Here is a 27,108-nt window from a genome sequence, read left to right on the forward strand (position 1 = left end):
GTCAAGTCGCAACTGTATTAACGGTGTTAAGAAAAAGGAAACAAACTTGCAAGACGTTTTCGTCTTGCGAAGCAAGCCCATAGGGAAATTCGTCTTGCGAAGCAGCTCAAAAACCGCAAAACCCTTTCGTCTAGCGAGTTTTTTGTCTTGCGAGGCATTCGTCTTGCGGGGCACCACTGTAAATGAAACATGCAACAAAAGCTTCCTGCATGATCTATGGCCAGACATATGCATAGCAATCCATATGGACAGCAGATATTCTTCTTTCTACTTCAGTAGCATGGCTATTAAAAGGTATCTTTTTAAAAATGCATTCTTACTGAAAAAATTACACATTTATAGCAAGTATTGTATTTATAAAGTGCTTGATTATTTATTAGAGAGCACAACCAACAGGCACTATATAATAGGTAGGTATACATAAAAAACACATGATGCAACAAGGAAATTAATGCATTCATCATCTAAGTGTGATGCTTCATAACTGGATTTGAGAATACCAGAAAACATACCAAGAGAACCTTAAAAACAAAGTACAATTCAGTTCTAAATACAATATTCTTTGTATATTTGACTCACAACATGTAAAGGAATCTGGGAAAACTAGTTTCAAGGAAGCGGGAAGTCTATAATTAAGGGACCTCAGTGCTCCACTGTAGCCTTTTATAAGTACAGATATTGCAAACCATTACATCATGGGACAGAGAAATTCAATTAGGGAATTCCGTCCTTTTCCTTGGGTAAATTTTCAGGAAGAGGACCTGTTTAATTATAACGAAACAGAAAATTATTTTGCTTTTATATTTATTATATTGCAAAACTAATATATTTTTCTGCAGCAATATAGTAAAGCATGAACTGAACACGAGAAAGGATAGCTCAGCTGGTACAGCATGAGACTCTTAATCTCAGGGCAAAAGATTCCTGTGCTGCAGGGTGTTGGACTAGATTATCCTTGCGGTCCCTTCCTACTCTACAATTCTACGATTCTAAGGAGATGATCATCAGCTTGACTTGGTGAATAAATCTCTCGTCCAATCCCAATGTCATAATCTAAAGTGGCAGGCAATTTGAGGAGAACTGAATATTAGGTGCTTGATGGACCTAAATTATCCCAGAATAGAGTATTTTCCAACTGATTCCCGGCTAGTGTTTTGGTTGTGTGATTCTGAGTGACAGTTTATCATTTTTTGTATAACAGCTGAAATGATCACAATCAGAGAAGCCAATGCCTAACTAATCTCAACTACTTTACCTTTACTGTTCCATTCTTCTCCCCAAATGCTGCAGTCTGAAGGTCTTCATATAGGCAACAGCAGCTAATGAAAGGCTCCTGTTCTTCAGTCTGATAAACAGTATGGCCTGTGAAGCCATTAATTAGCTGCAATGCAATGGCATAATTGGAAATTATTATTGTACAACACACACACATCTTTCACATAAAAAAGCATCTGACCCTCTCCTCTACTTCAGTAGTGATTTTTAAGATTACTGGGATATTTATTACAATTTTATCTGCCCTCCAAACCAAGAAACTCCAAAATACATGGTTCTATGATCAGAAGTAGCAGAAGAATTTACACTAAATAAGAAAGATAGGTAGTAAATGTGTATGATGGCACAACTGCTCTTTGTTGTTGCTTTGCTAAGAGTGTGCCTGCTTATCATATTCTTGAAGGTCTGAGTCTTCTGACGACTACATAGAAACAGTAAGAGCTTTGTATTAAGGGCAAACCACCCACAATTTCATTTTAGAAGGAGTTCTTCCGTATCTAAAAAAAGCTTGCAATTATTTTTCACAAATGCTTTAACTATTCAGCGGTAGGCAGACATGAACACCGCCATTGCACAGCTGCAACCTTTCCCCCCCTGCTTCACAAATATCCATAGCAACGCTAACAGCAAACACTAACTGAAGAACAAAAAAGAACATCACCACTTTGATCCTTATTTATAAGTCTGTTACAAAAAGGGTGGCCAAATTGGATAATTTTGCTCTTCAAAACAGTTGCGTAATGGCATTTCGTTTCTTCAAACAGGCAAAAAAACCCAGTTTATGACATTTCAGTCTCATAGCCCTTTGACAGGTTAGAGAAGGGTTTATAGAAGACCCTAGAAGAGTCTCCACATGGAAGAAGGAAGAAAACAAAAAGGGGGAACCGCATGCAAAAACAGTTTTTCTTTACCACTTTCTACTAAGATAGTTGACTGGGAGATTGCAAGAAGGGACAGAGAACTTATGAATGTGCCCTTTCTTCTTTTCTCCAAGCCTGCTTCCTGTGCTGAGGTGGGAGTATAGCCCATATATTCTGAACATCACAGGAGATATGCTAGTGAATAGGGTGGTCCACAGGAGCTCTCAAAGTTCCATGGGAGAATAAGTGGAATAGAAATGTGTAAAACAGAGGCATCACATTTCCACAAACATTTCCAAGGAAGTTTCAATGAGAGATTATAAATGGAGATAGAATTTCTTAACACCTATTGAATTGAGAACATCTCTTCTTCTGATGCTCTTTTTCTATTAATAGTTCCAGTTCTTACATGCACCGTTATTACTGAAGAGCTCAGCCTTTCTGCCAGTTTGAGTATTCCTCCAAATTCATACTTTTCAAATCTTCCTTTTGCCTTGGATGGTGAACTAGGCAGAGGCTTGGGAAACCACAGCAAGAGCATCGGTTAGCTACTTCAACTCCAGTGACTCTTACTCATTATGCAGAGGAATTCCATAAAATGCAAATGTCTTCCTACCTGCCTGGTCCCTTACAGGATCATGCTATTCAGGAGTGTCTGCTAACTGGCTGTCTGAGAACCCTGAGGAAGAGCAACTCCACACCCTGAGGCACTGTGAAGCCTAATGGTACAATCAATACTGGTATGTAGCCAGACATCAGCACCCATTGGCATTCATCAAGATTAGGGATTCAATCAACACAACTTGATTTATACGACACACATTTTGTACTCAGCAGACATGGTTGGAAAGCTCAGATCCTGCTAGTGACATTAGATGCAGGTTTTTTCCTCTTCAATCTGGGAACCTACTCTTCTCACTTAACATTTTTTGTCTGAGGGCTGCTTTCCCTTATGGACAACTTTCAGGGGTGGGGATGGCACATGCCAATGTTGGCCAGAGGAAAAGGCAGAAGGAGCAAGAGGGGCATCTATTATCTTGGGTACAGTAGGCTACATTCAAGTCATACAAGCCAAAGCTTTCTAAATGTTCCATATGCAACATACAAAACATACTTACTTGCAGGTGCTTCATATTGTCAATAGCCAAGATGAAAACTTCATTAACAGGAAACAAAACATCTATTTCACGTTTCAACACAACAGCAGAGGACTCACAAACCTTCTTTGTCTCCCATATCTGTTGAAGAGAAGAAGAATATAGCAGAAGTTCTGCAATGTCAAAAATTTAAGACTTTAGGGCACAAATTGGAAGTTTGAATTTAGAACTGTATTTACTCTTTTAAAAATATACTTTAAAAAATATTGCTTTCATGTATGAAGTTACTTAATGCAGGCAGGCATTTTAGTTTTCAGTCACTTAATCAAACTACAATTTTCTCATATGGTCCTCAGTCCAAGTGATTTTTAAAAAAGAGGTTCCATCATTTGCAGAGTTAGGATCAGTGCATTCTCCACTGTGGCACTTAGACTATTCCAATTTCCTGCCAAAGACAACTTACCAGCCCCCATCACTAGCCACGTTCCACTGGCAGCCAGTGCAGATGTTGCTGGAATGCACTCAATGGGCAGGGATGATGGGAGTTCAAATGTAGCATCCGGAGGGCACCTTGCTAGCTACCCATGATGCAGACCCTCCTGTTTTAAAAGGTCTTTACCAGCAGTTAACAATGCATGTTTCTATTTCCTGAGTCTATTTCCAACCTGTGGTGTTGCTTTTTTCTACTTTTAGGGGGAAAGGGGAGATATTTATGATACTATGTGTCAGGGGTTTAGGGACAGAGGCACAGGTGAGGGGGGAGACGGAGAGCGATGGGGAAGAATCCCAGGACAGTGAGGAAGAGGATGACAATGACTTGAGGTCTTCCATGAGTCTCTCAAGTGAATCGGAGGATTCCCAGAAGGGGGCGCCCCTGGTCAAGCCAAGGGGGGTCACAGGGGGGACTTGCCAGGAGCAGGGAAGCAGCAGGGAAACCCCGAGTGGGAGTGGGAGATCGGGGACGGCATCCCAGAACCTTCTCGGGGCTCGTAACGACGGGGGAGGGGGCGCCGCACGGGGCCGACCATTTCGCAGCAGAATTGCAAGAGGTGCACGACGAGCTACGGAGACATTTAGAGCTAGCTAAACAAGCCTATAAGGTGCAGGCGGACAAACACAGGAGGGAGGGGGAAGACATCCAGGTGGGAGACTGGGTATGGTTAGCGGCCCAAGCGGTGCCGGCCAAGTCGTTAGCTAAAAAGAAGCTAGGACACGGTAGGGGACTTCCGGTGGCGCGCGTCTCCGGTGCGAGAAGGGATTCGGCCAGGAGCGCGAACCCAGTCCGACAAACGGGGGGAAAAGGGGGTGCTAGAGGGCGAGAGCACCCCAGAAACACGTCCGGAGGGTGTCCGGAGGTACAGGGAGCCAGCTGAGACCGGCTCGCACCGCTGTCAGGCAGCCTTGCAAGGTGAGGAGAACAGCGGCGTTGAGCATTGAACAACCGGTCCTAGGCAGCCATTTCCTCCCCCCCAAACAGCGGACAGCCCAGTCCTCGCCGGAGATTAGCGCTCCGCTTCCAAGAGCAAGGAACCCGGGAACGGGCTTAAAGCAAAGGCTAAACAACTCAAAACTTTTAAAACTAAAATCCCGGGGAGAGAAAAACCAAAGCTACAGGGTTCAGCCGTTACCAGGAATCGGCGGAAACGCAGAGAAACTGCAGAGCGGAGACAAGCGTATTGAGCCGCCACTAGTGTGTATTTTGTTTCCCTGAAAGACCTTTATATAAAAACAGCGGACCCTCTCCAAAAAAGAGGTGTTCTAACAGGGAACAGAAGATGAAGTTATTAACGCAAAACCAGTTGTAAAAATTAAAAGGGACGCTGGAACGCCACCCCCATTGCGTAAAGCCCAGTGGGAAAGCGGAAGTGAAGTGCCAGCGGCACCATTAGCGAGAGGAAAACGCACATAGCCGCAAATCAGCGACAAAGACGTACCTGATCTAAAAAACTCTGTGGGTGTGTTTCCATCCGTCTCCTGATACAACAGTGTAGAGTTGGGTGTGTTTGTGTCTCCCAACTCCTGGCGATTGCTCAACGACGGGGTATGATTTAGGAATAATCCTTTACTCTGTGCTGTCGGATTACTCAGCTTATTCATGAGGTGTGCCTACCTCCAAAACTAGCAGAGAGTGAGAGAGCCACCTAGCGGTCAGAGCGTTTACTGCGACTGAACTTTTCTCTTTGACCTTATCTTCCCTCCTGTGCTCTCCACCACCCCTGCAGTCTTGCACCCGCCCCCCCGGGTCTCCCTTCCCCCTCTCCCCTCCCTCCCCCCTTTCTCTCACTTCTCCTACCTATGGTTTTTTGCAAACAGAACGGACTGGGGATCTTTGACGGAGAAATCCCTTATTCATAAATTGCAAAACTAATTCCTGGAAAATTTTAAGAACTCATTGTGTCGAATGTGTTGACTGAAATTACACTCTATATAGCGTATACAAGATCCTCCAACCTTTTTGAACCTTAAGACTCTAAGACTCTTTCGGATTCCCCCAAGGACGCAACGAGGCGAAAGAAATAAGCCAACCTCCACGCAACCTAAAGACTCTCAAATGACTGTTTATCAAGCCGATTTCTGTGTAATATAAAGACTGTTAAAAACTGAGGGCCGGGGCCAAACAGGCGAACTGGTAACTACTCTGGAGTGCTGTAACCATATTGTGTTTTAAGTTCTGGTTACCTTCTTAATTTAAGAATGTCAAATACTGGGAAAAGACCCGAAGGGGGAACGCCAGTGGATAGGAAGGGGTCAAAGCAAGAAGGGGACTTTAGAGCAGAGATACTAAGAATGTTTGCGGAGATAAAAGAGAGCGAGAAAAGTGTTGAGCGAAAATTAGAACAAGTAGAGCACAGAATTGGGGAAGTGGACAAAAAGCTAGACGAAACAGTTAATGAACTGAAAAGCCAAATGAAAGAGGTATTTAGGAGGACACAGGCAGTAGAGGAAGGTCTGAAAAAGACAAAAGCAGAATTGAAAGAAGTAAGACGTGAGGAAGAAAGAATCAAAACTGAGATATTGGATCTGAATAAAAGTCAAGAAGACTTGAAAGATTGGATTGCAATGAACGAACTAAGACAGAGGGAGGCTAATCTTAGGATGAGAGGTATACCTGAAGCTCAGGGAGAAAATATAAAAGAAAAACTATCAACAGAACTAGCCCTCTGGCTGGAGATACCATTAGAAGAGGTAGAAAAGGCAATACAATCTGCTTTCAGGTTAAAAGCCAAGAACCCAAAAAATAAAAAATTTGTAGGAGACTGCCTAATTATATTCAAAGATAAGGAAATCAAAAATAAGATTCTACACAAGAATAGAGAGAAAAGATTTAATATTGGAGGAAACAACATAATAATTTTCAAAGATATTCCTGTCAGGCTTTTAAAGCGTAGAGACTCCTATAAAGAATTGGTACAGACACTCAAAAGGAATAATATTGAGTTTAAATGGGAGTTTCCGGAAGGCGTCTCCTTTACATATAGGAGTAAGAGACAAAAATTGACAAATCCAGGAGAAACAGATAAATTTTTAAGGAAATACAAGGAGCTAAAACCGCAAAGAGAGGAGGGTAGGGGGGGGTCGGGATTGGGGGGGGATTCGGGGGGGGCGGGGGACTCGGGGGAGGAGGGGGAGGAGGGAGGAGGGACTGAAGAGGAAGCATAAAAGGAATTAATAGCTGTTTTTCTTTTTATTTTTTTTTCCTTCCTTATAATTAAACTGTAATGGCGCTAAAGGTGCTTAGTTGGAATGTTAATGGGATGAATGATAAAGGAAAAAGGAATCGAATCGAGCATATTTTGAAGAAGGAAGGTATGGATGTCATCTGTCTCCAAGAGACACACATAGCGAGGAAACATAAAAGAACCCTGATCAATCAAAGATTGGGGAATGAATTTATATCCTCAGACCAGAGTAAAAAGAGGGGAGTGGTTATCTATATAAATAAAAAAATTGAAGCGAAACATTTATTCAAAGATGAAGAAGGAAGGATATCAGCAGTACAAATAATTTGGCAGGGAGAAAAGATAATAATAGTTGGAATATATGCGCCCAATGTAAATAAGTCAGAATTCTATGGGAAGTTGGAAGAAAGGCTATCTGACTACGCCGATCAGAAAATTATACTACTAGGAGATATGAACGGCGTGGTGTCGTTAGAACTGGACAGATTGAGGGATACAAAGAGTAAAGAAGGGAAATTACCCAGAACTTTTTTCTCCCTGGCCCAAAACTGCAACCTATTAGACATTTGGAGGTTCAAATACCCCCTAGAAAAGCAATATACCTTCCACTCAGAACCTAACGATTCATCATCAAGATTAGACCAGATATGGATTTCGAAAGAGCTAGTCCCAAGATCTGCACGGGTGGAGATCCAGGCCAGAACAATCTCGGACCATAACCCAATAAAAATGGTATTGAAAGGGCAAGAAAGCAGATTAATCAGATGGAAACTGAAGGATTATCTGCTGGATGACCAAGAGGTAGTAGAAAAGGCCCAAAACAGACTAAAAGAATATTTCGAAGATAACTTAGGCAATAATATAAAGTCAAAGGTGGTATGGGATGCAGGAAAGGCGGTAATGCGGGGTTTTTTCATTCAACAGAGTGCAATTAAGAATAAAAAAAGGGGAAAAGGGAAAAAAGAAATTATACAACAATTAGCAGAGAACGAGCAGAAACTGATTAAAAACCCAAAAAATAAGAAAATAAAAGAGAACATTAAAGTCTTACAATCCCAATATACAATGCTGATAAATAGAGAGATAGAATGGAAAATTAAAAGATTGCGACAGAGGAACTTCGAACACGCTAACAAAACAGGGAAGTTATTAGCCTGGCAGCTGAAAAAAAGAAAGGAACAAAATACAATAAACAAGATAGTGGTGGAAGGAGTAGAGATAAACAAACCTAAAGAAATAAGGAGAGCCTTTATGGACTTTTATAAAAGTCTTTTTAGAAATATAGAAAGGAATCAGACGAAGGAAATAGAGAGATATCTTAAAGCCAAGAACATTAATAAGATTACCGCAGCAGACAAAGAGAAATTAAACGCCCCAATCGAGGCGGAGGAAATAAAAGCAATAATAACAGATTTAAAAAATGGGAAAGCCCCAGGCCCAGATGGGTTTACTAGTAGATACTATAAAGAGATGGAATCGGTCCTGCTGAATCCACTACAAGAAGTAATGAACAACATCTTAAAGGAAAGAGAAATACCGGAGACGTGGAAGGAGGCATTGATCACTTTAATTCCAAAGCAAGATACAGACTCAGAGCAAATTAAAAATTACAGGCCGATTTCCTTACTAAACATAGATTATAAGATTTTTGCGGGAGTCTTAGCTAGAAGACTTAAAGTTATTTTGGCAAAAAGTATCCATAGAGACCAGGCCGGTTTTTTGCCGGGAAGGCAAATGAAAGACAACTTAAGAAACATCATAAACATTATAGAATACCTAACAGAAAGGTGTGACAAACAAGGTTTACTGCTATTTGTAGACGCTGAGAAAGCGTTTGATAACGTAAACTGGGAATTCCTGTTGAAGCAATTGGACCATATGGAAGTAGGTACTGAATTCTTCAATGGGATAAAAGCAATATACACGGAACAAAGAGCAAGACTGATAATAAATAATGTAGAGACGGAAGAATTAACAGTAACTAAAGGAACAAGACAGGGATGCCCACTGTCCCCACTGTTATTCATAATGATATTAGAGGTTTTACTGAACTCCATCAGAGATAACAAAGGAATTAAAGGTATCAGGGTCGGCCAACATGAACACAAAACTAAAGCTTTTGCAGACGACCTGGTCGTAACAATGGAAGATCCATTAGATTCAATGAAAGAGGTACTCAGAGAATTCGACCAGTTCGGGGAAGTGGCAGGCTTTAAACTAAACAAAAGGAAGACAAAAATATTAGTTAAAAATATGCAGGCAGATGAAATTGAGAAATTACAAAGAGAAATAGAAATAGATGTAACAAAGAAGGTGAAATACTTAGGGATATGGGTAACGTCAAAAAATATTGACTTATTTAAAAACAATTACGAAATGGTATGGAAAGGAGTTAAGAAGGACATAGCAACGTGGGGTCGGCTTAGACTGTCATTCTGGGGCAGAATAGCCACAATTAAAATGTCGGTACTACCAAGAATTTTATTCCTTTTTCAAAATATCCCTGTCATCAAAGGTACAAAGTTATTCAAAGCTTGGCATAGAGAGATTTCTAGATTCATCTGGCAGGGGAAGAAGCCGAGAGTAAAGTTCAAAATTTTGACGGATACTAAAGAAAGGGGAGGCTTCGCCCTACCGGATCTGAAAATATACTACGAGGCATCTTGTTTATGTTGGGTGAAGACATGGATAAAACTAGAAGACAGGGAAGTGTTAGACCTAGAGGGCCACGATAACCGATATGGGTGGCACGCCTACCTGTGGTATGGGCGGAAGAAGGGCCACAAAGGATTTGGAAATCATATATTTAGGGGCCCACTGTTGGAGGTTTGGGAAAGGTATAAAGACATGCTTGAACCCAGAACACCCCAATGGTTATCTCCATTAGAGGCTATGGCTATCAAAAAGATCAATATGGGAGCCAACTGGGCAACCTATGAACAACTGTTAATGAAGGAGGAAGGAAAGTGGAAAATAAGGCCGTACGAGCAGATTAAGTCTCTAGTATATGACTGGCTACACCACCACCAGATAAACGATATGTTTAGGAAAGACATCAAAGATAAAGGCTACGCCGATAAAAAATCCAGATTTCAAACTGAGATTTTGGGGAATAACACAAAAATATTATCGAAATTGTACAAATACTTACTGGACTGGAACTTAGCTGACGAGGAGGTCAAGGCGGTAATGACACACTGGGCCAGAGATTTTGGTCGCAACATCTATTTAGACGAGTGGGAAAAACTCTGGAAACAACATCTTAAATTTACAGCTTGTGTGTCACTCAAAGAGAACTTAATGAAAATGTTTTACCGCTGGTACTTGACTCCGGTTAAACTAGCTAAAATGTACGGATCCTGCAACAAGTGTTGGAAATGCAAGGAAAGGGAGGGGACCTTCTACCATATGTGGTGGGAATGCCGAAAGGTCATGGAGTTTTGGGAGAGTATATATAATGAATTGAAGAAAATGCTAAGATACACCTTTGCCAAAAGACCAGAGGCGTTTCTGCTAGGTTTGGTAGGAAGGGAGATAAAGAAGAAAGACTACAAACTGTTCCAATATGCATCAACGGCAGCAAGGGTCCTAATAGCTAAAAATTGGAAACAAGAGAGTGTACCGACAATGGAGGAATGGAGATCCAAACTATTAGACTATGTGGAGATGGACAGGATGACAGGTAAAATTAGATACACAAAAGATCAGAGCTTTGTTAAAAATTGGGAAAGTTTTACGAAATATCTGGAAAGCCTAATCGATGAACAGATAACACTTGTTGGTTTCAGAGGTGCTCTGTAAGAGGTAGAGGGTAATGCCAAAAGAAAATGGAAGAATGAGAATAACTTAAGGCATTACAAACATGGAAATGCGGACATATTGTTTACTGTTATTTTGGACGGTTCGTGGAATGACTGAAGGAAGTCTTTTATCCTTTTTTGGTGAATGATATGATTATTGATACAGCTTATTTTGTGCTTTGATTTCTGTAAACCAATAAAAATTATGCATGGAAAAAAAAAAAAAAAAGAAGCTAGGACACAGGCAACTAGGGCCGTACCAAGTTGAGGCCAGGATCAATCCCGTAGCGTTTCGACTGGCCCTCCCCGAGGGTTCCAGAATGCACCCGGTCTTTCATAGGTCGGTGCTCACCCCCTACAAGGCCCCACACAGATTTCAGGAGTCAGGGACGGCACCAGAACCAAGCAGAGAGTCGCCCAAGAGGGGGAGGTCACCTAGGGCCGAACCAATCAACGAGGTCACAGAGATTCTGGACTCGAGATGGGGGGAAGAGGGAGTAGAATATTTTCTCGCCAGAGAGGGTGCCCCAGCCAGCGCCAACAGTTGGGTGCCGGACTACGCTTTGGACGAGCCTCTCCTCAAGGACGAGTTCCATGCCCTTTTCCCACACAGGCCCATGCCAGCACAGTTTTTCGACAATTGGCTTTTTACGCCCACACTTTCCGCCAGCACCTTCCGAGGGTTCTCCTCCGCAGAGGAGACGACGCCAGAGTCGAGCCCTCCAAGGGGATCGTGTTCGGGGGTGGACACTGACCCTTCTTACTGGTGGGACGACCAACCAGAAGAGGACTGGCGCACGAGGTGGCGGATGGGGCCTTGGCAAGCAGACCCCACCCAGGCAACAGGGGGAGAGGAGGACGTGAACATGTTGGGAGAGGACCATGGGTTCGAGCACACATACACTGAACTGGAAGCAGAGGAGATCGACGTCGACGACCTGTGTCCGGCAGTGACCTCCGCGACGACGGAGCTCCCAGAACCTGCGCCCGAGCAGCGGGAGGGGGGAAGGGGGGCTTCGAGGGGGGGATGGATGTCAGGGGTTCAGGGACAGGGACAGAGGCACAGGTGAGGGGGGAGACGGAGAGCGATGGGGAAGAATCCCAGGACAGTGAGGAAGAGGATGACAATGACTTGAGGTCTTCCATGAGTCTCTCAAGTGAATCGGAGGATTCCCAGAAGGGGGCGCCCCTGGTCAAGCCAAGGGGGGTCACAGGGAGGACTTGCCAGGAGCAGGGAAGCAGCAGGGAAACCCCGAGTGGGAGTGGGAGATCGGGGTCGGCTTCCCAGGAAGAACGGAGTGAAGAGGGTGGAGTTCCCAGTGTGACACACGGAGCAGAGCAGGAAGGAGACAGGGGAAGGAGATCGGGGCAGGACGTCCTGCCGGAAGGGGAGGAGAGTAGTACAGGGAGTAGTGTAACTGTCAAAAGGAAGGTCAGGGGTAGCGAACGCGCACCAAGTTCAAATGTGGAGGCGCGCGGAAATGCAGAGAGCCCGGAGGAGGAGCCTGGCCCCAAAGCACGAAGGAGGGGAGAGCAGGCATCTGAGGAATCCGCGTCAGGGGAAAGCAGAAGGGAAGGAACCCAGGGGGGCAGAAAGACCCTGCGGAAAAGAAAGGACAGGAAGAGGTGGACTAGCACAAGCCTCTTAAACTGGTGTAGAGGCGGGACCGAGTCAGAGGGGACTTCAAACGTCTAGGCTAAGAGACGCGGGGCTGCACGCCTTGGTTGTGGAACCAATAATGAACTGCAATAAACATCCTTGTATATAAGAAGAGCTTGGCGTTGGTCTTTTGTGAGCTGAGACCTGAGGCAGCCCCTGACACTATGGTTTAGTGTTTTTATTGCCCATGTGTACTGCTTTGCAATTATGGACTAGTGCCTTCTGATTCACAGAACAATCCTAACTATAGAAAGCCAACTTAAGTTTTACCTGTTCTAAACGCTGTTCAGAAGGAATTTGATTCACACCACCCTTTTTTTGCCAGCTAGGTTCTGCCGGGCTGCTAGATCACATAACCAAGGTAAAGTGGGACTAAGTGTCTCCTCTTGCTGTCTGCTGCCCCCCCCCCGGAAAACCCCTTTGGGGGGACTTGCCTCAGCTTAAGTTCTGCCAGCTGAACCAGGGTGAAGGAGTTATGCCAGTGTAACTCTTGCTTAGGCAAGACTCAACCAGAAAAGTACAAGGTCTACCAAATCCAAACTCATCCTGGCAATCTGAATTGTGCTAATAAGGTTTTTAATTTTAGTGTTTCTATTATATTAATTATTAATACTGCATTTTAAATCAGATATCTTTGTTCAGGAGCAGCGGCGAAGCTTCATGCTCTGGCACCGGGGGCGGAGAGCAGGCAGGGGCGTGGCTGGCGCGCATTCCGGGGCGGGGTGCACGTCCTGGGGGCATGGTGCGCCGCTCGCAGGGGCGTGGCGCCCAGTGTGGGCGGGGGGGGGGCAGCCACAATGGCACCCCACCAGGATCGCACTGCCAGGGGCGGTGTGCTCCCCCTGCACTCCTCTTCCTCCGCCAGTGTTCAGGAGAGAATGGTAATAAATGTATATAGAGTATTTTATTTTTTTCAAAATCTTTTTCAGTAATAAGGAATTTAAGAAATGGTGCAGGTGACATTTCCCCAAAGTTTCATGAATGCTTTGTTACAATTCGTCGTTTGACTCAACTCATAATAAATAAATACACAGATCTTGGGAGTCTATGACTGGATGGGAAAGGTAAATCTTGCTTTATTAAAGAAACACAATTCCCAGCAAATATTTGAAAAAGAATAAGCTCACCCTTATTGTCTGGTCATCAGAAGAAGTGAGAAATAATGACCCATCAAGTGAAAATGTCACAGAATGGACCCAACTCATATGTCCTCGGCAGTCAGCAATTTTGGAAGAGGATTCAATATTCCATATCTAAATCAAATTCAGAACAAACTAGTTATTTGTAGTTTTGGTAGCAGTTTGAGACATCTGTTCACTTTTAATCAAAGTGTGCTTAGTTTAGAGTTAGTGTCTTTATCCATTTGTGAATGAGACTTCATTTGGGAAAATCCGCATTAACATACATATATGAGATTTTCAAAAGAGAAACAAAATATTCCTGCTACCTGCCTCACTATTTCAAAGTTGCTATATTAAGACATGATTATAAGCTGTATCTCATGGCCACTATTGGCCATATTACATGACCAAGCGGACAGAAGCAAACTAGCTCTGAATTGTTTTGGTATTTGTTTGCAGAAACATAGTGAATGAAGAGTGCAGTGGCTGACCATTTTTCATGAATGACTCTGACCATTTTTCTAGTAGAAGATTCTATGAAATGTCACTGTTTTGATTTAAGATATTGCAGACTAATTTATTTTATTGTTAAAATATGCAGATTACTGGTTTAAACTGGCACTCTTACATGATTATATAAAAGTTTAATTTTCTTTTGCTGAAATTGGTAAAGGATTCGGAACACTGATAAAAGATCACTGAGATAAATGAGAGAATGATGTGACCAGTAAAACCCAGTTAACTATTGATTAGCCTCAACTAGATGGACACATAGCTGAATCAAGTGAAATTATTGTGTTACCTGAGTATCCCACGAAGTAAATCAGTGGAATCCTATGCATGATTGCTCAGAAGTCAACCCCACTGTGTTCAATGTGCTTTACTTCTAGGATTGCATGGTATTTTTATGCATACACAGCTATATAGAGGCAACAGGAATTTCCTGCTCTTAAAAATGTTCAATTCAAGGTTGATTGCCGAACTTTAAAATGGGACTGAGCTCACCGACCAGATGAGCCTTTGAAAAATGCAGACTATACTAGAAAAATCCATACTCAAAAAGATTCCATTAAGCAGCGATAGAGGGATTCTTTCATCATTCTATGCTAAGGGGGAGATTCAGAAAGGTCAAACTCACTTGCTGAACAGTGAGACTTTAGAACACGGACAATACATATGGCTTTTCCTGTGAGTACTGCCATAACTCCCAGGGCTCTACTGGAAATGGATTAGGAAGGCGACACTGAGGCATATTACAGATCTTTGATCAAAATTTAACAGCAGTCATGTGTGTCTTGGTTTTGATGAAAGTAACTCTTTGATAGAAGGTAGTGCTTAAGTGATATTCTTAACAGCAGAACAGCAGTAGCTTTTGGCAAAAAGATGATCAATTTGAATTAGCTCAAATTGGCCAGATGAGCCCAATTCCACACAAAGGTTAACATTATAGCTTCCTAATATTGCCGTGGGTCACCTAGCTCAATTCCATTTGTTCTGATGGGCAGCTGCTCTGTTTTTCCCAGGTCTTTCTAGAGGCAAGTAAAGGTAAAGGGACCCCTGACCATTAGGTCCAGTCGTGGTCGACTCTGGGGTTGCGGCGCTCATCTCGCTTTATTGGCCATGGGAGCCGGCGTACAGCTTGACTAAGCCACTTCTGGCGAACCAGAGCAGAGCACGGAAACGCCGTTTACCTTCCTGACGGGGCGGTACCTATTTATCTACTTGCACTTTGATGTGCTTTCAAACTGCTAGGTTGGCAGGAGCAGGGACCGAGCAACAGGAGCTCACCCCATCACGGGGATTCGAATCGCTGACCTTCTGATCGGCAAGTCCTAGGCTCTGTGGTTTAACCCACAGCGCCACCTGCGTCCCCTTTCTAGAGGTGCCAGGGATTAAACCTGGGATCTTCTGCATGCAAAACCTGTAATCTACCACTAAGCAATGACCTCTTACCATTCTGAAGCTAACCACCAGAGCAAGAGGAAATATGAAGAATGGAAAGGACGTACTTACATCTTCTTAAATATAGTGACTTACCTCAACAGAATAATGTGATAAAGCAACTGCAACCATCTGGCTGTTGGGACAAAAGTCACAGTACTGAATAGTGCTGTGGTGGCTTATAAGAACCTCTGTCAACAAATCACTGGTCTTAACGTCAAAAAGCTGTAAACATAATAGCCATATTAAACAGCAATCTTAAATGTCACATGATTTTACATAAATATGTCTTTATACAACAACATCATTGACAAGAGTTTAAACACCAAAAATATAGTTACTTATTTCTTTCAACAGTATATAGACTGCTAGAGAACCAATTTTACTTTATTAAATTTTTATCCGCCCTTCCCCATAAGGTGCCAAGGTGTGTTGCAGCAATAAAATATACAATTATAAAACAAATAGAACAGTTAAAAAACAACTACTCCATATATAACAATTAAAAATGTACTTCCAATACAGATGCAGACTGACATCTTAGCATTCCCCAGAGTGGCTGGGGAAACCCAACCAGATGGGTGGGGTATAAATAAATTATTATTATTGTTATTAATGGAAAATTGATAGCCAATTATATAATAGAATGTTTAACAAATTCAGTGTTTTACAACTATCCTCAAAAATAACACTATTTCTGTAAACTATAATTAAAAGGCTGAATGATGAAAACTTGAATAAAAAGTATTATTACACCAATATTATCTCCAAACCAGTTTAGGAATTTGAGTGTATGTTCTTCAAAACACTGCTTACAATTTTATGTGTGTTATATTTAAAAATCATTAAAATCCTATCTTCTAACCTACAACAATTCCACTCCCTATGTTCATGGAACTTGATGGAACACTACCAAAATCTTTTGGAGTTATTTTCCTAACTCCAACTTATACTCTGCTCAAAGAGGATTTAACATTCTATAAATCAATACAATTTATTCATGCCTTCTTACTGATAACTTAACAAAAATAGAATGATCCTTTTGAAGTCTGTGAATGTGCTACTACTATATGATATATGTTCTCTGAGCAATTTAGAAGAAGTACGGCAAAAATTGTATTTGTCCATTTCCAACGTAACAAAAATCATCTCTTAACTGCAGTTCAGAGTCTGTGCGATGGCAGGACTGTGCACTCACTTGTTGACATCAAAACTACAATAGGGAAGAGAACCGGTGCAAAAGAGCCATTCCTTGTGGGACAAAACTGCAGCTCAGCAGAGGCAACTTGGAAAAGTCCTTTGATAAGTCCCTTTGAATAAGTGAGAAAGTGTGTGCACAGAGAAAGTGTGCGTGAGAAAGTGTGTGCACAGAACATAGGATGCTGCCCTGCACTGAAATAACTTCTGGTCGGAGACCAGTGCTTGGTTGAAGGCTCTGCACCATGAAGTCTAAGCACAAATGATGTGTTCCCTATGTTTCTGTTGTTCTCTTCTCTTTCACTATTGCTCTCCCGCTCAATTTTAAAAATAAACACAAATGGAAAACAAGATGGTGACTCAGAGGAAAGAAGTCATTACTGACATACTTAAGTACTTACAAAAAGCCTGTTTTTCGCTGCCACCAACACTGTAGTTCCATTAGATGACCAGGAGCAACACTTCACTAAGACTTCCACATCATCCTGGTAGTCATCCACATTTCTAAAGCAGTCTCCTATGTCAATAGTTTTCAGTTCATTTGCCGAATGTGCATACCAAAGCTTTAAAAATAAATACAATATATTAAGCATTTAAAAAATGAATGTGAGTAGAAGACAAAATTAATGCTAACTAGTGATTTGTAAAATTTCATTTTGCAAAGGTATTTATTAATATCCAATTATAGCTGCTAACAAAACAATTTACTCTCTCCAGTGATCTATAGACATTAAAGTCAACTGTCTGCATGTGGAATTAGAAGTATATTTTAAAAAATCGCAGCATATTAAAATCAAGCAACTAAATTAATGTCAGACATTTTCTATTTGGGCTGATTTATATCTGAAATATTGCCAAATAATTAACAGAGCTCATAAATGCTTTTTGTTTGAGAATACCTAATACTATTTTTTTCAAGTGCAAGGTATTTGTGAATAACAGGGACATCTATATTTATAAGCTTTTCAATGTAAATTTCAAATGTCTTTTAGTTATAAAATGCCATCATTATCTCTCAAAGTAATCTGCTTCAGAAACATAAACAAGGCAAGAATGAAAAATGAAGAATGCTATAGTGACACATGTGTATGAGACTACATGAGAGTAATGCAGAGCTCCTACCATGAGCAAAGTCTCTCCCTCACAGGAATACAACAAGAGATATTCAGAGTAGACTTCAATAAATTAATGGACATGACTAACTTAGGCTCATTAATTTCAATGGGCCTACTCTGAGTAGAACTTATCTTGACTACCATTCCATGACTTACCGTTAACACGCAGGCTCCTGAGGACAATGCGGCTGTTTCACTCCTCCCCAGTTACTTTTACTGCAATACCACACTAAGCTGGCTTAGCATGTTGTCCAAACCTGGGCTTGTGGTTTTGCTCTATCCAGACAAACCACAAGCTGCAAATCAGTAACAAATCTTGTTTACAGCTTATGGTTAGCCTGTTTGTTGGAAGAGAAAAGGAGGGTGAACTGGTCCTTTATCTCAACCAGTAATACCTGCTTTAGCACTTAACTGTCTTAGTTTCTCTCCAGCTGGGTTTTCTTATAAGTGTGTAACAGAGAGTGAAACTATGCCCCCATTGGCTAAGAATGCATGGGCACTGTGCAGGATTGCAATCTCTGCTTTTGAAAAGCATTTAATTCCTGGACTACAAAATCAAAAGGTTATTGAATCTGGCTTTAAGTACTAGAAGTCAAAGTTTCCAAAGCATACCTTTAAAGTTCCATCTGCTGAGCAACTAGCCACATACTTATCATCCGGTGAAAATCTGCAGTGAGTAACAGAACTACTGTGACCAAACAGTGTATTACGACACTGTTTCTTGTTCAAATCCCAGAGCTGCATATAAGAATTGGGGTTTGGGGGGAGGGAATAGAGTAAAAAACATTTGAGTTTCTGCATAAAAAAGTGGTTGATTCAGTTTCTATCCTCAAAATAGCCACCAGTACGAATTTCTTTTTTTGGGGGGGGGGGAATGCTGCTTGCAATTTTCAGTATGAACTTTCCGAATTTCCTTACCACAAACTGTTCTGCAATTTTAGAGTACAGTATTTTGTTTCGGAGAGTAAAGTTACAGACCCTATTCTATTAGTGCATTTCATTCCTTTAAATCTGTCTGCCTGCCCTTATATACAGCACCTGGACTATACAGTATACAGTATTATGTACATATACAGTACATAAAAAACAATGACAGTTATATAAAAAGAAGTCTCAAAATATGAGACAGATTTGCAGATAAGATAGGAAGCAGTGTGGGAGTTCCTTAAAGCCCATCCAACATGAATTAAGGATTGCTGGAGCAAGCAGCAAGAAAGTAAGATGTTCAGAAGCATCAATATGCATATGCATGCATGCACGTATTTAATAAAGCATCCTTTTCTCCCTAATTGAACCCTAAAGGCCAGCAGCAAAGTATATATGTGAAACATTTTACAAACAGTAATATAGGACAGACACTATTAAATCAATGAAAGTATATACAAATCAAATACAGAAGCCGAACTACTTCATTTTATTACCTTCACTGTTTTAGAGAATGCCTTGAACAAACACATTATCTGACCAATACTGTTTTTAACCTGATATCTGAAGTCAAGAAGTATTTGTGTGTCCTCAGGCAGAGTTCTATAGCCTGGGTGCCACTGCTAATAAGTTCTCTTCCCAGGTGTTTCACCACTGCAAATGGGAGAGCAGCCTGGAGTAGCCTCCCCTGACAATCAATGAGAACAGGTAGGCTCATATACGAGAGATCCTTCAGATATCCTGGTTGAAAACAATTTATTACAAAAGTATACATGGCAAGCAGGAAGAAACTGGATATGTAATTAATGTGCAGTCCAAGCATGAAAGCCTATCAGTGACTTCTACAGGAAACTTGGAACCGGAGAGTAATGGACTTAAGGAAGCAAGTCTGTAATTCCTTCTCCTACTCTAACAAAGCCAGTAATCATGCAGAATCCAGGTGGCCTCCAGTGGCTAAGGTGAGGGATACCAAGTCTGCAGATCTGAGGTAAATTTCCATGGATACTCTCACCACTACAGAGTAAGAAAGTGTACAAATTACAACTGTAAAGTAAGTGTAACTATAAATATGAATTCCGTATTTTTTACTTACTTACTTTGACAAAAGTGTCATTTGAACATGTAGCCAATAGAAATGGGCGGTGATTTGTATTGTTAAACTGGCAGCAGTTGACCTGCTCTGCATGTTCTTCAAACACACACACAAGCTGGCCTGTTCTTGAATTCCAGACCTACAAGTAATTTTAAATAATAAAAAATAAGTTTTTGTGCCAAGTGTTTAAATAAGTGTTTTGAAATATTTTTCAAATATATATACTCTAATCAAACACTCATCTGGACACTTGGCAAAGCTTTCTAAAACATTTTTTCTGCATGAAGTACATTTCCTGAGATCTTCACATTTCAATGATAGTGGAGAATAGTTGAAAAAAAAGTTTTAAGCATGCTACTGTGATTTGGATAACCTAGAGTTACCATAGAGTAATCAGAATGAGTTGCAGAACCTGCTTACTGGTTTGACAGGCAGCAGCGGTTGTAGCCCGGTGTGGCCGTGGGCAATGGCGGGGGGTGAGATCCTTTTGCTCTTGCACAACCAAAATATCTCCCTCATTGGCTTTGTGGGATGCTGGGAAAGTCCATGAAATTCAAATTGGGTTGGCCAATCGCAGACCACATTTAAATTTAAACGGCCCAATCATGGGATGGCTTGGGGGTGGGTCATTCAAGGTAGACCTGAGTGAAGCCTTTTCTTGCCTAGCTTTCAAACAGGCTCATATCCTTTCTATTCAACAGCACAGTCTGCAATGAATGTCTCTCCCTCCCACCCTAAAGTTTGCCCCTTCCTGAAGGAGATGTACAGGAATTGTACAGATGGAATTTGCAGAGAACCTAGAAAGCATTATAAATATAAATAATACACTGAAATACAAATGGAATGAAAGTCCAAAGCACTAAGAGTAAAAACAAAACAATTTTGTTATTTTCTAGGTGTGGGAAATAACAGCGATGTATTTAGACAGGGGAGATCTTGATTCAAATCCTGGCTTCAATCAGTCATGAAGCTCAATGGGTTACCCTTGATCCAGTCATACCTCACCACCTAAGCTATCCTCATGGGGTTGTGGTAAGAATTAGATGGGAATGGGTGGAAGAAGGACCATGTATCCCAACTAAACTTTCTTAGAGGGGGGAAAAGGGAGTATAAAAATGTAGTAAATGCCAGCATAAAATAAACTACAAAGGGGGAGCAATATCTTATTATATTTGTTGATCACAAACTGACTGTGGGCAAAATGCAGCCACAAACAGGGCAAATTAAGTTCCTACATATATTAGTGTAACTAGATGTGACAGCAGCATGACTTGTTGGAACACATCATGTTGATTTAACACAGAGAAATGTGATGGCTGGGAACAGAATACCCTCACGCCCCATCACCTCCTCATACTTTCTTTTCTCTCAGAGAAGAAAGGACCTCCAGTCTTGAGAAATCACCAGAACAAAGCAATAGAGAGTTTGGGGAGAAAAGCCACATCTTGTATGCTATCTTTCGACATGAAAATGCCAACCTGTACTCTAAAGGTATACATCTGTCACCATCATGTCTAAGCTGAAGCTCAGGCAAAACATGTCTAGTAGAGACAGGGAAGTGTCAATGTGATTTTAAAAATTTGGAGCACCAGTATATACTATTTGTTTAAAGATTTGTCTTGTAAACTACCATGTGAGGGTAGATAAGCCTGAAGGAAAAGTTAAAATAAATTTAAATACATTAAGCACTGATATCTTTCCGTAAGTTCCTGATGAGGTCTCTTCTAAAATGCTGCACATGGCTTTACTTATCCATGTTTCAAAAGGATCCATTCATGGTAGAACAAATTCAAAGAGCAGCAACTAAAGTTCTAATCCTAAGCACGCTTACTTGGAAGCCAGTCTCACTTGTGATCCTCCATTATCTCTTACTATTAGTCATGCTGTCTGTTGCTCATGAAAGTTGGGTGTCCAAAAGCATCTGGTGGGCCACAGGTTCCTCCTGCCTCATCTAATGCTTCCCTTTTGGAAAGACAGAAGGACCTATAGTTCTGTTTTCTGCAGTGGCTCCCTGTTTGTGGAATGCTGTCCCCAGGCTCCGGGTGAAAAAGTTCTTCTTCAACCAGGCCTTTGGCTGATTAATATTCTGTGCCCTTTTAAATGTGTTTGTGGGAGTGGGGTTATTGTTTTGTTTTTGTTTTAACTATTTTGTGCTTTTAGTCTATACTATTATTTTGTGAACTGCCATAAGATCTTCAGATGAAGGGCAATAGATAAATATAATAAATAATAATAATATAGAAGTTTCTATATATAGAAGATACAATAAAAATACTGGGCTAATTTCAAACTTAGCGTTCCATTCATGGAAGAAATCTTTGTAAAAGACGTTTGAGCTAACCCATCCAAGTTATTTTAAATGTATGAATTTCTCTGTTAACTACAGCCAGAAATGTAAATAGCTGTATAGGTTCAAAGGAGGATAACTGATATGTCATTTGCTTACTTTTACTTTTCTATCTGCTGAACAAGTGGCAACAAATCTGTCATCTGCTGAAAAAGTGCAACACAGCACTTCATCGTCATGAGCTTTGACTTCCAAAAGTTTTTCTCCACTTCCAGCTTTAAACACCTACAAATGCAATATCATAGATACATTAAGTTTAAGCTATTTTAAACATAGATATTAAGACTGTTGTGTTATTCTTTTACCAGCCGCGCTGTCCGCATAACTGAAATTTTATTAGTTTAAAAGGAAAAGGGTGGAAAGAAGAGGAAATATGACTAGCAATATTAAATGTACACCAATATTGCCATAGAGATTTCTCCTTTTTTCAAAAATGGTTGTATTGTGTGGCTGGAAAAACTCATTGGCATGGGTAATAGTGCCACCCTGTGGTCAAAGGCAGGAAAGAAAACTAGAGGGAAGCAGGCAGCTCCATGAATCCAGTTTGCATCCTTGCCAGGCTTGAACAGGTTGTTTCAACAAGCCCCAGAAAGACAAAGAGAAAAAAATATTTATTTCCCTAACAAGAAACAATTATGTACATACCTAGAATAAATTTAAGTAATTGGAAAGCAGCCAAGAAGCTGGAGGTGAGGGCCTGAGGAGCTTTGTCAATTAACACAGAATTACCATTCAGATGCGGGTGGCGCTGGGGGTTAAACCACAGAGGTTAGGACTTGCCGATCAGAAGGTTGGCGGTTTGAATCCCCACGCCGGGGTGAGGTCCCATTGCTCAGTCCCTGCTCCTGCCAACCTAGCAGTTCGAAAGCACCTCAAAGTGCAAGTAGATAAATAGGTACCACTTTGGTGGGAAGGTAAATGACATTTCCATGTACTGCTCTGGTTTGTCAGAAGCGGCTTAGTCATGCTGGCCACATGACCCGGAAGCTGTACGCCGGCTCCCTAAGCCAATAAAGCGAGATGAGCGCTGCAACCCCAGAGTTGGCCACGACTGGACCTAATGATCAGGGGTCCCTTTACCTTTTACCATTCAGATAGGAACCAACAGTTCTTTCTCATATTGCTGGAGGACTTCATCAACATGGAGTGTACGAAAGCTCCTCAAACTTGGGTGGAATACGTGGCTACTGGAGGAAGCAAACAGCCAAAGCTTAAGTGAAGCAGGCTACGTCCTTCTCCCAGCCAGGTGGAAGGAGAGAGGAGAACATATGATTCCCAGCAAAGCCTGTGTGTAGTACACACTGGCTGTGTTTACATGTCATGCTGAACCATAGTTTAGCACTGGGGAGGCTAACCTGCAGCTCTCCAGACGTCGCTGAATTACAATTCCTATCAGGCTTTGCCAGTATTGTCAATGACCAAGAATTATAGGAGTTGTAGTCCAGCAGCTTCTGGAAGGCCACAGGGTAAGGTACTGCTAATTTAGCATGGCACAAAGTAGCAGCAATTAAACTAGAGCTTGCATGCTCAAGATAGAGTTCAGAAGCGTTCACTTCTGTTTTTGCTTAACAATAGCTTGCTGTGTCATCCAAACCAAAAAATCATGGCTAATGTTAATTGTGGTTCATTTTAAGCAAACCAGCTAAAAATATACCCATATGTATCTTACCTGCAGCATTTTATCAGCTCCACATGAAGCTATTCTTTGTCTATCCTGGGAAAAACAAGCATGGTAAACAGCATCTGTATGTGGACGCACAACCAAACGGTACATGTTCTTCATGGATTTTTTATTTCTATATTATAAAAAACACACAATATTTTAGTTTGTATATTTCTGGGGGGGAATTTAAAACATATTTCAGGCAACAATATATATTACCAAATTTTGTTTTTGGAAGAACAGTCACTCACTGAAATATTTATTGTTCTTTTAACACACATATTGTTTCTTCATCAACAGGTTATTATTTCAAAACTGCCTTGCAAATTTCATCAATTTCCAACATAACTTTAATTTCCTTCCACATCATCATCATCTAGTTGCTCTTTAAGTTCACAAGTGGACATTGTTATTTGAATTATATTTGTTTGCATTTTAACTAAGAGCCCAGCTGACACAATACAAAAAGATGCATGTTTCATCGCCACACACAGGAGTATTGTAAGCTGCCTTGTACTCAGTTAAATCCTTGGTGCATCTAGCTACGTATACCTTAACAGGCAGTGGCTCCCTAGGAGTTTCAAACAGAGGTCTTTCCCAGCCCTACCTGACAATAACAGGGATTGAACTGAGACCTTTTGCACATCAAAAGGCAAACACTGCTGGTTTCTGCTCAACTTTTATAAATCATGCATGCACAAACACTTCTGTACAGCACTGGGGTAAAAATTGTATAGACATTTATATTTTGGGGGACTGATTCGGACAGAATATTATTCATAGGTAAAAATGCATCTGCTTACATCCATTCCACATAAAACGCTCCTTTCTCAACTTCTTGCTGAGCTTTTAGTTTTGCTTGCCGATAGACTTCTGAGCTTTCTGGCTGACATAGACCCAGCTGTACAATGTCTGGAAATGGTTGCCGCCCAAGGAGGTGCCCATTTAAGGATAGAAATTCCTGGAAGTTTTCACGTGCAATGGCATCCTGTGAACAATATATATCTTATCATAAAGAAAAGTGAACCTGGACAGTATATAAAAAGAGAGGCTGCTGGAAGTAGCAAGCATCATCCTGTAATAAGGAGGAAGCTAGACTAGATGAGGCCCCTCAAACATTTTCTGACTCTTACCCTTTGCCTCTTTCCTCACTCCTAGTTCTGTTTTCTAACATTGCTGAAATTCTGATTGCAAATCTCTCTCTCTCTCTCTCTCTCTCTCTCTCTCTCTCTCTCTCTCACACACACACACACACACACATATAGTTTGTAAAAATTTGCAAAGCACCATGTCAACTGCATAAAACAATAATCTATATTGTGATCAGCTTCTAGCAAGATGCCTTGAAGCATTTAAATACCGTATTTTTCGCTCTATAGGGCGCACTGGACCATAGGGCGCACCTAGTGGGTTTTTTTTGGGGGGGGGAATAAAGGAAGAAAAAAATATTTCCCCCCTGAGCCCCGAAGACCAAAGAAGCCAAGACAGCCAGCTCTTTAGCTGCGCACAACCTCTCCAGCCAGGAGAGGCTGTGCGTGGCTTTGGCAGAAGCCATGACAGCGAGCAGGATGGATCCTGCTTGCTGTCTTGGCTTTGTTTTTAGCCGCGGGGCTGGGGTGGGGGAAGCCCGAGCTTCCCCCAACCCCAGCCCCCAGAACGGGTCCGGGAGCGAGGTTGCACGCAACCTCGCCTTCGCTCCCGGAGCTTGCTGATATCCACAAGCCTTCAGCCGAAGGCTTGCGAATAGCTGCTCAAAGCCCGGGGTGCGCAGCGCTGCACTCCCTGGGCTTCGGGCTGCAGGCTGCTATTTGCAAGCCTTCAGAGCCCAGCGGGCACTCCCGTCGCACTCCGAAGGCTTGCGGATAGCTTCCTGAAGCCTGCATTCGCTCCATAGGGTGCACACACATTTGCCCTTCATTTTTGGAGGGGAAAAAGTGCGTCCTATAGAGAGAAAAATACGGTGCCTTAAGTTCAGGAATGAAGCAAATCACACTAATTCTGCTAAACAAAACTAGATTAGTGGGAGTCTAGTGGAGCTAGCTGATCAGAAGGGTAAATGGGACAAATGTTTAAACTGGGATGTTAGACACTTGACAATATAAATGGAATGCATCAGATCCTCCAAACTCTTTCTGTTACCTCAGTTACTAATATAATCAGAATCTGTTTCTTTTCACAAATGCAGATATACTATCTCTAAAGTCTTTAAAATGTCACCTGTTCCACACAAGGCAGAATTATCAACTATGCCAAAACTTGGATAAGTTATCACAACAAACTTATCTTTAAGTGAAAGAAGAAGTGCAAGTCATGCGAAGTATAGTTGCTAATTTCTCACAGTATACCTTTTCATCCAATATTTGACTGTATTCAGCATATTCATGAATTAAATGAGCAGGTCCTACCAATTCTGTTTTGGTTTTAATCCAGTCTAGTGAAAACATGAGAGCACAGAGTTCCTAGAATAAGAAAAATTCTGTAAGTAAATAGTCCTGTTTGTAAGCTACACTTATTGCTATTTCAAACTGTTACTTAGCTTTGCATTTTCAGAAGAATAAACTTCCTTTCTATTATAATGTTCCAAAATTTCTTTATAAAGTGATAACACTTTGGAAACATTAACAACCATGCACTGTTGCACATTCTTTCATTATTTAACATATTAGCTAATGCTTTTTCAGATCAATCTCTTACACATCTAAAAATGAATATTTTTCTTGGCATGCTTTTTCCAATTTCCACAAAACTAGATGAATTGTTACCATTCAATTCACCATGTAATTATGGTAAGATCTTCGAACACCTGTATTGTATTTCTGCTGCCATTTTATTTAAGGAGTGCATTCTTTAAGGAATGCAAACCAGACCACTAAGCAAAACCATGTCTAAGTGTAAACAAGCAGTGGTGAGGGTACTGAAGAGGAGAAATGTGACTGCTTTGCTCATCTCCCAGTCCTACTGCTGCTGTGTAACCCAGACTAAGCCATGGTTTGTCTAGTGGAGACATAACACAAAGCCAAAAACATTGCAAGGAGGAGCAAAGCAAATACAGTTTTCCTCTGAGCACCTGCAAACTTGCTTATTCATGCATAGCAATAGTTTGACTTACTGTTACCTGAAACAATTTGCAGTTATATATCCTTTTTCATTAAATTAAGCTTTTTTAGTGTTCAATGAGAAAAAAAGAATTGAGAATTTAAAAATATCTTATGCTGTTTTATGTATATTATTGTATTTTAGGTAATTTTTATCATTGTTTTATATATATTTTAACCTTTGTTTTGGGAGTTGCTTTGAATTCAGTTTTTGAAAGAAGCAACTAAATAATAATAAAC

General features: G+C 41.2%; 1 protein-coding gene across 2 annotated transcripts in view; it reads right to left on the bottom strand.

Moving 5' to 3' along the window:
• The window catches only part of APAF1 (apoptotic peptidase activating factor 1), a 49,811-nt gene that overhangs the window by 8,591 nt on the left and 14,112 nt on the right, over window positions 1–27,108 (bottom strand). For both annotated transcript variants that reach the window (XM_081209644.1, XM_081209645.1), the window contains exons 12-22: window positions 26,119–26,232; window positions 24,577–24,761; window positions 23,780–23,906; window positions 22,210–22,335; window positions 19,768–19,902; window positions 18,359–18,484; window positions 17,033–17,194; window positions 15,531–15,659; window positions 13,500–13,625; window positions 3,254–3,373; window positions 1,256–1,381 (exon numbers count right to left, since the gene is read on the bottom strand). In XM_081209644.1, the coding sequence (XP_081065770.1) occupies window positions 1,256–1,381; window positions 3,254–3,373; window positions 13,500–13,625; window positions 15,531–15,659; window positions 17,033–17,194; window positions 18,359–18,484; window positions 19,768–19,902; window positions 22,210–22,335; window positions 23,780–23,906; window positions 24,577–24,761; window positions 26,119–26,232 (1,476 nt within the window). The remainder of the gene's footprint in view (window positions 1–1,255; window positions 1,382–3,253; window positions 3,374–13,499; window positions 13,626–15,530; window positions 15,660–17,032; window positions 17,195–18,358; window positions 18,485–19,767; window positions 19,903–22,209; window positions 22,336–23,779; window positions 23,907–24,576; window positions 24,762–26,118; window positions 26,233–27,108) is intronic.

Source organism: Podarcis bocagei, assembly GCF_964188305.1.
Source record: "Podarcis bocagei genome assembly, chromosome: 10".
Classification (NCBI taxonomy): domain Eukaryota; kingdom Metazoa; phylum Chordata; class Lepidosauria; order Squamata; family Lacertidae; genus Podarcis; species Podarcis bocagei.